General features: G+C 53.6%; 1 protein-coding gene across 1 annotated transcript; it reads left to right on the plus strand.

Annotated features, from left to right (window-relative positions):
• The first annotated feature begins 5296 nt into the window (after positions 1–5296).
• Positions 5297–11716, plus strand: LOC111156536 (cilia and flagella associated protein 73). Its single transcript, XM_022517498.1, has 7 exons — positions 5297–5367; positions 6745–6859; positions 7601–7705; positions 8512–8712; positions 9201–9422; positions 9947–10105; positions 11636–11716. The coding sequence occupies exons 1-7, from the start codon at positions 5312–5314 to the stop codon at positions 11714–11716; spliced, it is 939 nt and encodes a 312-aa protein (XP_022373206.1). The 5' UTR covers positions 5297–5311.
• The last annotated feature ends 444 nt before the right edge of the window (positions 11717–12160 follow it).

The raw sequence follows: 12160 nt of genomic DNA on the forward strand, positions 1-12160 counted from the left end.
TCCCACACCGCTTGGCACGTAAGAAAGACTCAAAACACACTCGCTGGGTTAAATAGAATTCTGTTCCCCTCCGGGGCTGGAATCTGGCCTCTCTCGTGGCGATAATAGTCGTATTATTTCTTACTTCCTTTCTGCCCACAGTGCCTAGGACTGCAGCTTCATCTCTGCCAACATACCGTCTCTCTGCTCCATGTCCACCCCCAAACCTGGGGCAGACCCCTCTTCTGGCTCCAGAGACCTGCCTGTCTCTAGACCTCAGTTCCCCTCCTGTGGCCCCATCCCTTCTAAGGCCAAGGCTGGGGCAAGAAAGACAAGCCCTGGCCCAGGTTGGGGGTAAGCAGCGTGTTCTTTGTCTCGGGAACACAAAGCCCCATTTGTGATCGCTGGGCACGATTCTGGGCCGGGAGCCACGTAGGACAGGAGGCTGTGGTGGGAGGAGTGGGCAGGATTTCCACAAACCCCTCCCGTGGGCTGGCTGCCGAGGAAGCAGTCAGTCCCGTCCTCCCACAGCCTGAAACAAGGTATCCGTCTGTCTGTCCAACGCCCCTGCTTCCTCCTTCCCCATCCCTATTCCCCAAGGTGCGCCCCCCCCCTCCACCCCCTGCCTTGGAATGGAGAAATAGGAAGGGGGAAACCACCCAAGCATGAGACTTGGGGGTGGGGAGAGTGGCTATTTCCAGAGCTGAGCGCTGTGGCCAAGGGCAAGGCCAGCGGAGAAATTGTGTCCCACTGTCACTCAGCAGTCCCACTCACCCTCTCTCCCAGGATGTGGGGATAGACACAGGTGGGGATTTGAGACCTCTGCCTTAGCAGCATGAGAGGGGAGCCCCAAGAGAAGCTGAAAGCAACACCTTATTTATTTTTTTAAAAAGATTTTATTTATTTATTTGACACAGAGAGAGAGATCACAAGTAGACAGGCAGAGAGGGATGGGAAAGCATGCTCCCCGCTGAGCAGAAAGCCTGACACTGGGCTTGATCCCAGGACTGAGATCATGACCGAAGGCAGAGGCCCAACCCACTGAGCCACCCAGATGCCTCGACACCTTGTTTAAAATAGAAATGCTGAGGCCTGGGTCATGTACCCACAGCTGCAGCCTTCTGAAGACGGTCTGCTTGTATATAGACCTTTTCCTCTCCTCGAAGCTATGAGCAGTTTCAAGGTAAGGATGGGTTATCTCTAAAAACAAAACCAAGGCCCATCACTTCTCAGCCTCTTGTCCTCAGAGGGTCACTTAACTCCCCTGGGCCTCAATTCCCTCATCTGTTATTGGTCACAGGTCCGGCCCCTCCTTGGCCCTCTCTGGTCAGTACCTATCCCATCATCCTTGAATTCTGCACACCAACCTACAGACCTTTGTTCTCTTTGTGAAAGGGGGCAGGGTGCATGTCCTCCTGCCTCAGGGCCTTTGCATATGCTCTTCCCACTACTTGGAATACTTTTGCTTTCTTCTTCTCACCCCCTCCACCCCACCCTTGAGGTCTCAGGTCACACGTTACTGCCTCAAAAAAGCTTCCCTCCCTGCTCCTTGCACCCTAGACTTCTCTCCCTAGTCCAGAGTGGCTGTACCATTTGGAATTCCCACCAACAGCGTAAAAGTGATCCAGATTTTCTGCCTCCTCGCGGTCATCACCGTCTTTGTCTTAGCCAGTCTGATAGGTGCACCATCAGCCTGTATGCCCCATGAGGGCAGTTTCTGCCTTATCCACTGCTGTATCTTCACACACTCTCTAGTACTGAGTAGGTGCTCAATAAACATTTGCCCGCCAAAAAACACCTCTAAGAGAACAGAAATTCAAAAGGGAGGATGCATACTAGCTTCACGACAATGACATCCTCTGAAGAGACAAGGAAGGTAATGAACCTGTAGAGGGAAAGATCCAAGGGGGGGCTCAGCTATATCCGGACCATTGTGGTTAAGAGGGTGCTCTCCACACCCAGGTGGCCCAAGTTCAAATCCCACCTTAGACCTGACATGATGCATGAAGGAAAAAGTGGCAAATCAGGTCATCAAACTTTAAAACCTTGCTCTGCAAAAGACCATGCGAAGAGAATGAAAAGATCAGCTCTGCCTGGGAGAAAATATCCAGCAGAGGATTATCTGGAACATCGAGACCTGTTATCTAGAATATATAAAGACGTTCTCAAAACTCAACAGCTAAGAACAATTCATTAGAACACAGGCAACAGATATGAACAGATATTTTGCTGAACGGGATGGCAAAGAGGCACACAAAAAGATGTTCATCGTCATCGCGGCCAGTAGAGAAATACCAAGGAAAACCACAGTGAGACCTCACGGCGTACCTACCGCACTGGCTCAGGCAAACACGGTAATGACCATGAGGAGGCAGAAAATCTGGATCACTGTTTGCTGTTGGTGGGAATTCCAAGTGGTACAGCCACTCTGGAAAAGACTCGAGCAGCTTCCTTAACAATTGTGCTCACGGGTGTCTATTCTGGAGGGAGGAAAACTGACGCTCACACAAAAACCAGGACATGAATCTTCACAGTGGCTTTCTTCATGAGAGCCCCAAACGGCATCTAATCCAAACATCCTTCCACCCAAATGGTTCACCAAGCACGGCACATCCACCCCGTGGCATGCTACTCAGTGATCAGAGAGCGTAAACACTGATGCGTGTGGCTAGTAGGATGGATCTCAAGAGAATGAAGCTGAGTGCAAAAGACAGTCTCACAGGTTGCATACTGTCCAATTCTACTTACAGAACATCCTTGAGGTAACAGAACTGTAGAGATGGAGAACAGATACATAGTTGCCTCCTGGCAACTATGAGGCAGGAGGGAGGGAGGTGGTCCTAGCTTTCCGTAGCATGAAGGATCTCTGTGAGGAACGTTCTGTAGGTAGCTTGATTGTGGCGGTCATAGGAGTCTATGTGTGATAACTTTTTTTTTTTTTAAATTTGACAGACAGTGATCACAAGTAGGCAGAGAGAGGCAGAGAGAGAGGCAGGCAGAGAGAGAAGGAGAAGCAAGCTCCCTGCTGAGCAGAGAGCCCAATGCGGGGCTCGATCCCAGCACCCTGGGATTCTGACCTGAGCTGAAGGCAGAGGCTTTAACCCACTGAGCCATCCAGGCGCCCCCATGTGTGATAACTTTGCATTGAACTAAATACACACACACACACACACACACACACACACAGGAGCGCATGTAAAACCATGAGATCTGAATAAGGTTGGCGGATTGTCTTGATGCCAATTTCTTGGTGGTGATTGTGTCCCGCAGGGTGCAGGATAGAATCCCTGGGGGGAACAGAGTGAAGGGAAATGGGATCTCGCTGTGTTGCTTCTTCAACAGCATGTGTATCGAGAAGGGTCTCTAAACAAAAAAGTCTTCCAGGAGCTACATGTCTATTAGAATGACGTTCAAGAAACCCACCAGTACCAACTGCAGGCAAACTTACGGAGCAGCGATGAGATCGCTCATGCTTTGCTGGCGTGAATATAAAAATGGTACAGCCACTTGGAAAAAGTTTGCTGTTTTTTATACAATTAGACACAGACTTACCATATGACTCAGCAAGCTTACTCCTATGTACTTACTTGGAGCAGAATGAAAGCTTATGTTCACACAAAAAACTGTACATGAACACAGGCTATATTTGTAATCGCCCGGAACGAGAGATGACCCAGCAGGGGGCTGACTAATGAGACCATGATGTAAAATCAAATACTACTCCGCAATGGAAAAGAATGAAATACAGGTACACATGTGGACGTGAATGAATCTCAGAGGAACGCTTCTGGGTTACAGAAGTCAGACTCCAGCGGCCACAAAGCAGAGAATTCCGTTTCTGATATTCTGGAAAAAGCACACCCACTGGGACAGAGAACGGGTCAGTGAGAGGTTGCCAGGGGCTGGGATGGGAATGAGGGTTGATTATGGAGCATGGGGACGGCAGGGGGTGAGGGAAGCATTTTGTGTCTTGGCCTTGGTGGTGGTTACACGACTCTGCGCATTTACTAAAACTCACAGAACTGTATGTGAAAGAAAATAGGAAGTTTACGGTATGTAAATTATACCTCAATGCTTTCAAGTAAGAAAATATTAGGTCATGTATCTTATAACTTCACATCGATTTATGTCGAAGGATGTATTTGCAATTTAATGCAATGTCCTCAAAGGGAAAATGTATATTATTTCAGCTCCTTTCTAAAAATATGCTCTAACAAAATGCTTAGGAGTTGTTTTTAGCGATTTAGGGATTATAAGTATAGGTGTGGTTTTTTGCTAATAGTGTTCTTCTACAATAAGAAAATGCAATTCTTTACATGAAAAAATTATTTAAAACAGGAAACTAAAATGATAGAAAGCAAAGACGAGAAGATGCTAGCGTGTGTTATTTCTGGGTGGAGGACCCAGGGGTATTACTCTGGGCATTTTTCCCTAATGCCTTTCCCTGGAGTACTGTTTTAAGAATTAAAATTGGTATGGGGCGCCTGGGTAGCTCAGTGGGTTAAAGCCTCTGCCTTTGGCTCAGGTCACGATCCCAGGGTCCTGGGAGCCTGCTTCCTCCTTTCTCTCTCTCTGCCTGCCTCTCTGCCTACTTGTGATCTCTGTCAAATAAATAAATAAAATCTTTAAAAAAAAAAAAGAATTAAATTGATATTATGTAGAGAGCGCTTAGTAACTGTGGTTGCCCAAAGTATGTCAGCTCCTCCCTCCCATATCCTCCAGATCTGGATGATGGGTCCCTTCCAAGCCGGTCTCCGCTGGGTGGTGCTGAGTTTTCTCTAACCAGGCTAGGGGGTTCCCAGAGACTTGGCCAGGGTAGCCCCATCCCCAGCAAAGGGAGTTGACCCTCAAAGAGCTGCAACACAGTAGGCCCTCAGCACCCTGCCTGGGACCTGGCAAACAGTAGGTGCCTAATAATTATTCTTTTGAACAGACAACTGAGCGTGCAGCCGCGATAGAGGTGTCCTATCCCACCCAGCCAGGAAGAAGCTTGACCAGACACGGCGCACCGAGGGACCCACCTCCTTCTCACCGCACCCCAGTTTAGATTTGGGAGTTAAAGCCCTCTCTGGGATGGGCAGAGCGCGCTCCCTTCCCAGCTGCCCCCGCACCTTGCTCTGTCCCTCCCAGGATGGATGCCCCTGGCCTCAAGCAGGCAACGGAATGTTGTGTGGTTGGTTGCCTGGGCAACCGGGGCCTGCTAGGTGGCTGCCTTCTTGGAGTACAAGAGCTCGCTGCCATGCTGCCCTCAACCCGAAACCCCCAGGGCCTTCTGAGTGAGCGCAAGACTCCTGCCTTGTGGAAAGGAAGCCCCGGGACAATTGCAGGGAGAATGGCCGTGCCCTGGGAGGAATATTTCCGACTGGCCTTGCAAGAGAAAGTGCCCGAGTGAGTGCTTCGGAATGGAACTGCGGGGGAAGGGTGGAAGGGGGGCAGAAGCAGGTGGGATGACCCATGCCTTCCCCTTGCCTGTGTCGCACAGCTTCCTTGGGCGATTCCTGGTGGCGTATTACTGTCCCCACTTCACAGAGGAAGCAACTGAGGCTCAGAGGAAAGTGGCATCTGGGCTAGTTAGGGCAGAGCTAGCCGCCCAGGCCCCTCCTCTGTTCCTGATCCCCACCCCTGGCTGACATCCAGCTGAGATTAAATACTTTGGACCGAGGGGGAAAGGAATTCTGTGAACTCCTGCTCTGCTCTCCCTTCGAACTCTGCATTTACAAGGAGGAGTGGAGGAAGCTTGTGGGGTACCTCCTTTGTGTTCTGCAGCGGCTGAGAGTCCCAGGCTCAGGGCCAGAGTCCGGACCGGTGCCGGGACTGCCCTGCTGAACAGAATGTTCAAGCATCCCTTCTGCTGTCTCTACACAGCCACCGTGTAGGGCCGTGCACAACCCCTCCCACTGCCCAACACACACACCCCAGCAAGACTCCAGATCCCAGCCACCTCCTGGAGCCTCGCAGGGAGGTCTAGGGGAGGTCTCACAGCCTTCCAGCCTTCTGGCCACAGCTTGGCCACAGCAAGTAGCTGATCTCCCCTGCACCCCATTCAGCCTTCCACCAACCCCTTCCTTCCAGTTCACCTGGAATTCCCCTTTCTCTCCTTTCTCAACCCCGCCCCTGTCACTGCATCAACTCTGCTCTCAAACTGAGCGTGACTGCCCTCCTCTCCTCTCCCCTACGACCACCAGATCAGACCCACACTGTCTCTGTGTTATCCCAGAACCCCTTCACCATCTCCTGCAGCTGCCCTGCCTCTCCTATGGTTCTCAGCCCCCACAGCAGCCTCGAGAGCCTTCTACAATCCAAAGTCCTTCTCTTGAGGCCTTAGCATTGGCCATTCCCTGCTGGTATCCACGTGTTGACCTCCTCTTGCCCCACGGGTCTCTGCCCAGGTGACCTCAGGGTCTCCTCGGAGAGACATTTTCATCTCCCCATTGAAAGACTTCCTTTTGTCTGCTTAATACTTCATCAGACACCTACCATGTCCTGGCCTTATTTATTATCTGTTAGCTTTATTTCCTGTGCCCCCACCCCAGCAGAATGCCAGCTTCTGGAAGGTGGGGATTTTGTCTGCCTTGCTCACACTTGCACCGCCCCCCGCCCCCCCGTGCCTAGAAAGGTGCCTGGCAGAGTAGTTGCTCTGTACGATATGTTGAATGAATGAACAACTCAACAACTAGTATATGACTCATGGGGGCATTTCAAGCACTAGAGGGGAGTTTGGGGGCCCTGGATCTTGCCTCCTTCATTCCCATCTCCCCCTTGGAGCCCCTCCAGGAAGATCCCAGAGCACAATGTGGACCACCTCCCGCCGGTGCTGCGCCTCCTGGAGAAGAGGCAAGAGCTGATGGATGCGGACCGGGACCTGCAGGCCCAGAAGGAGGTGAGCCTCCACTGCAGTCCCTGAGACTTTTTCGGACCCTGGGCAAAAAAAGAAAAAGAAAAAGAAAAAAAAGGTGGTGAGCAAGGCTTGGGAAATAATGCAGCCAACTTACTAGCTACAGAGTCTGAGATGGGTCCTTTCACCACTCTGAGCTTGGGTTTCCTATCAATGATCAAGTGAGATCAGCTGATGCACATAAGTGCTCACTGAGCACCTACTACGTGCACAATACGGCATTGGGATCAAGAAGTCTCACCACTGTCCCCCTCCGTGGGATTCACAGTCTAAAGGAGACACATGTACAGGTGGGGACGCACTGAGAGGAAGCCCCTCTCTCCACCAAGGGTGGTCAGGGAGGGCTTCCTGAAGGAAGTAATGTCTAGGGATGGGCAAATGGCAAGTCAGCTTATCTCGCAGAAGGGGGGTTTGGGTGAGGAGGGAGAAGATGGCAGAGGGAAGGGCGCATACAAAGATTGGAAGACAAGGACAAAACACAGGAGGACGAGTGTCTAGAAGACAGTGTCAGAGGAAAGGAGTAAAATGAGACCAGAAGGAAGGACAGGGACGGTGGCATGCAGGGGCATTCAGGCTTCATCATGCATGATAGGAGCATTAGGTGGATTTGAGCAGGGGTGTAGGGACTAGATCAGGGACTACAGACAACAGAAGTAGGAACCCGAAGGTGCTGTATAACTTGAACCCCCACACACACACAGAAACCCACCCCTCACCTCTCCCCAGGTGTTCCAGGCTGTGACGGCAGCCCAGAAACAGCGCTGGGAACAGTTGGAACAGAAGGAGCGGGAGCTAAAGGGATCTTTTGTCCACTTTGACAAGTTCTTGCAGGTGGGTGGATATGGCTGGGGGAGGGGAGGCAGTTCATCGGGTCACAAAGTCACCATCCTGTCGGGGCCAGACCTGCATGTGAATTTTAAAAGTGGGCTTATTGGGGGCCCCTGAGCAGCTCAGTTGGTGAAGTGTCTGCTCATGACCTGAGCCCAGGGTCCTGGGATCCAGCCCCACCTTGAGCCCCACGTCTGGCTCTCTGCTCAGCAGGGAGTCTGCTTTTCTCTCTCTCTCTCTCTCCCCCTGCGCCTCTCCCAACTTATGCTCTCTTTGACTCGATTACTCTCTCTCAAATTAATAAACAAAACTTTTTTTTTTTTTTTTTTTAAGTGGGCTTACTGGGGCGCCTGGGTGGCTCAGTGGGTTAAAGCCTCTGCCTTCGGCTCAGGTCATGATCCCAGAGCCCTGGGATCAAGCCCCACATCAGGCTCTCTGCTTGGCGGGGAGTCTGCTTCCCCCTCTCCCCTCTCTCTGCCTGAATCTCTGCCTACTTGTGACTTCTGTCAAATAAATAAAATCTTTAAAAAAAAAAAGCATCTTTTAAAAATAAATAAATAAATAATGGGCTTACTAATACGAGAGGGAGTAGTAGGAAATACGCACGCACTGACTGAGGCATTTGAGTTTTTAAAAAAACATAGGGGTAAGTGAGGGACCAAAATCAGAGATCCTGGCTGAGTCTGCCCACAGGCCATCTGTGTGCTACCTCCCGCGCGGCGTGCCGGTATTGGGGCGGGTAGAAGCGGTTAGCCCCGCGCGCTCCCCAGTCGTGAGGGCAGTCGCCTCCTTTCTGTCCGCCTCCCCAGGACACCGAGGCCCGGCGCAGCCGCGCGCTGCAGAGGGCGGCAGAGGAGCGGCTGCAGGCGAGCCGCCAGGAGGCGGAGGCACAACGGCTTAGGATCCAGCTGGAGGAGCTGCAGCGGGAGCGCGCGCGATTGCAGCGCCGGCTGGAGCGCCTGGAGCCCTGCGCGCGCCTGCTGGGCCAAGTGTTGGAGCAGCTGCCGGAGGTGAGGCCCTGCAGGAGGTTTTGGGGCTCGGCGCCACCGCGCAGCGTCGCATAGCCTCTGGGACGGCTTCCCGGGTGTGCACTACTGGAGTGCTGACTGTATGCCAGGAATCACCACTTATTGAGCACTGGCTGTATGCCTGGGGACAAAGTTTGTTCTTGAATTCTCCCCAAAGCCCGGTGAAGTGAGTCCTGCTCTTGTCTACCGCATTTTATAAATGGGGAAACCGAGGCTCACAATGGTAACTTGCACTCAGGGACACACAGGCGAAGGGGGAGGTGCTGTATCCAGGCACTCAGTACCAGTTGAACGGAACAATCACGGGAGTGAGGCTGGGCTAGGCTTAATGCTGGAGTGGGGAGGGGCGGGACGAGCCCTCATTTCTGGGGTAGGCGCTGTGTGATGCCCTCCTTTGGCACATGGGCTAACCGAGGAGGAAGCGCCGGAGGGCCAGGTGGCATGGAGACCCCATCTTGACCCCACCCCAGTTCCAGGACGTCCCCGAGCTGGTGGCGCGCTTGGACGGCCTGGCCGATATGCAGGCGGCGCTGAGGCTCACGGAGCGCCAGCGGCAGGCGGAGCTGGAGGAGGCCCGCGCGCAGCTGCAGAGGCTGCGGGACGCGGGGCAGGACGAGCTGCTGGGGCAGAGCCAGCGGCGAGCGCAGCTGCTGGAGCGCCTGGAGGCTGCGAGGGAGCGAACGCTACGCTGGGTACGGCCCTGCCGGGAGGAGGCGCCCACCCGGGACCCCAGCCGCCCATCGCCCAAGACGAGTGCCAGGGTTCCTAAGATCAGGCAGACCGATGCTTACCCCGGACGGGCGGCGGCGCTAACGGGCAGGTGCAAGCATCAGAAAGCGCTTTAAGGGGGCGCCTGGATGGCTCAGTGGGTTAAGCCTCTGCCTTCGGCTCAGGTCATGATCTCAGGGTCTTGGGATCAAGCCCCGCATCGGGCTCTCTGCTCAGCAGTGAGCCTGCTTCCTCCTCTCTCTGCCTGCCTCTCTGCCTACTTGTGATCTCTCTCTCTCTCAAATAAATAAATAAAATCTTAAAAAAATAAAAAAGAAAAGAAAGAAAGCGCTTTAGGGCACCAGGGGCCTGGCCCAGCAGATCCTGACCACTGTGCCTGCTTTCCTCCCCCGGAGGCGCCTCTGCGCCCCTGGAGGGAAGAGGACAGGCCCCAGCCCTCCTCAGCAGGCTCCAACCCTGATCTGGAAGGGGGCGGGGTGTTCTTCAGGAATCCAAGTGGATTCAGATCCAGAACACAGCGGCTGAGAAGACCCTTGTCCTGGGCCGCAGCAGAATGGCGACGCTGAACCTGTTCCAGCTGGTGTGCCAGCACAAGGCGCAGCCCCCCACCCTGGCCATCGAGGACACCGAGGGGCAGCTGGAGCAGGTGCGCTCCCTATTCTGTCCCCTCCCACCCCCATACCCTCAGGAACCTCACCTACGCTGGGCTAAGCATGATTTCTCTGTGAGCCAAGATGCCGGCACTCCAGAGGTGGGCTCGGTGGCCTCCTGGGACCCCTGCTGAGGAGGCCTGGGTTGGGTCTTGGCTCCGAGGGGCATCTGCTCCGTGGCCACAAGGAAGTCATGCTCCTCTCTGGGTCTCAGTGCTCTCACCTGTGCCCAGGGGCTGGGGCTGTGTACTGACCACGCACACGTTCATGACAAGTCTGTCCTTTGTCCCAGGGTCAAACAGCACAAACAAGTGACAACATTGATGAGAAACCAGGTGGAGACTCACCTTTAATTAACCCCTGACCCTCTTGCTCCCTGCATGGACGGGCCTCAGCTTCCCTAGGGAGGGAGAGGACGGGGCTGGGTCCTTGTCTTTCTTTCTGCAGAAGTGCATCACAGATGGTGCACAGAAGTGTACCAAGTCATTCAGGTTTGCAAGGCTGTAGAACGTGTGACATGGTTTACAAGGGAAAGGGGGTGGGGTGGCTCTGACTTCAGATGCCTCCGTGGCTTCTAATGGGGCCCCAAAGCATGGTCCCTTTCAGTGGAAGAAATATGAAAGGCCCAGCTGCCCCTGCCGCTCCTGTCCTGCACCCCACACCCCAGATCCCAACCAGACACGGAGAACTCGGGCCCCGGGAGCCTACCTTTGTGCCACGGGCCGAGTGGGACGGGTCTGTGGACACCACTGTTCTCTCAAGTGTGGCCCGGCACCCTGAGCTACATGAGACGACTCCAGGAGGGACAGAGGCTCAGGATGGAACGGGCAAAAGCCTGTCCCTTTTCAACCGACCCTGATCCTACTAAGGAGATGGGGCGAGTGAGTGTGCCTTTAACCCCTGTGGGGCTCCCTGGGCCGGAGCCTCACGCCCCCTCCAGGCAACAGCGGAGTGCAAGAGTCACCTGGGTTTCTTGTGCCTTGTGTTTTTCCACTGCCCCTCCGCTTGTGACAAGGGGTAACTTGATTCTATTTTTGTTAGAATTGTTTTCCTTTTCAAGTGTGACAAAGGGGAAGGGAGAGCCCAAGGGTAAGTTGGCCTCCAGTTCCGGCTCTTGGCAGTGGACATTAAATTCATTATCAATAAATAAGTGACTTAAAAGGAAATATGGGAGGTTAACCCATGGGGACGAGAGCAGGTCAAACACCAGTGAATGTGACTGATCCGATTCAAAGGGGGGAAAATGAATTAAGGGAAGTGAAAATACTCGTTTAATTTTAATGCAGGTGATAACCAGGTAGGAAAACAGAGAGTGTCTGCTCGCAGGCCAGTTAGGAGGCTTGGATGGAGGCCTGAAGGACCCAGAACAGTCTAGGGCAGGTTGGCCGGCCCCTGGGAACCACTGCCATCACTTTTAATAGGGGTCTCCACCCCCAACCCGTGCTCTGCAGCATCCTGTGTTGGGGACATGGCGGAACTGGACACTCAGGGGCTGGGATGTGACTGGCTGTGTTGGGGACCCACAGGTGAAGCTGTTCATCCTGGACCTCTCCGCCATGCTGGCCAGTCTTCGTCAGGCCAAGCCCACACCTGCCTCCCAGCCCTGACCCAGGTAAGCAGAGGGACAGGGTGGCCCCCCACCCTGAAAGGAGGTGCACATTTCCTGTGGGGTGTGTGCTAAGAGGTCCTCACCTGAGAGATGGGAGGGGGCTGTGTCCGCTCAGACTACTGTGGGGAGTACAGAACCGGCATACAGCAAGTACTAAATAAATGTGGGCCATGTGGGGGGCACCAATCTGTCATCCACCACATGGCCTGGGACCAGATCCTCCCTCCCAGGGCAATCACGGCATTAAACAAGCTGATGTGTGTCAGGGGTTTGGAATGAAGCCTGATGCAAATTCTGGTAAATTCTAGAAGAGTGTTTGGTAAGTAAAGTAAAATAGGACCAGCACGGGGGCCATACAGCAAGCACCCACAAGTGGGCACCCGTCCTCTATTGTGGATCCATGGCCTGAGAATCCAACTGCTAGAGGCTGTCCTTAACCTTC

Source organism: Enhydra lutris, unplaced genomic scaffold (genome assembly GCF_002288905.1).
Source record: "Enhydra lutris kenyoni isolate GAN:26980312 unplaced genomic scaffold, ASM228890v2 scaffoldscaffold46, whole genome shotgun sequence".
In the NCBI taxonomy this organism is placed as follows: domain Eukaryota; kingdom Metazoa; phylum Chordata; class Mammalia; order Carnivora; family Mustelidae; genus Enhydra; species Enhydra lutris.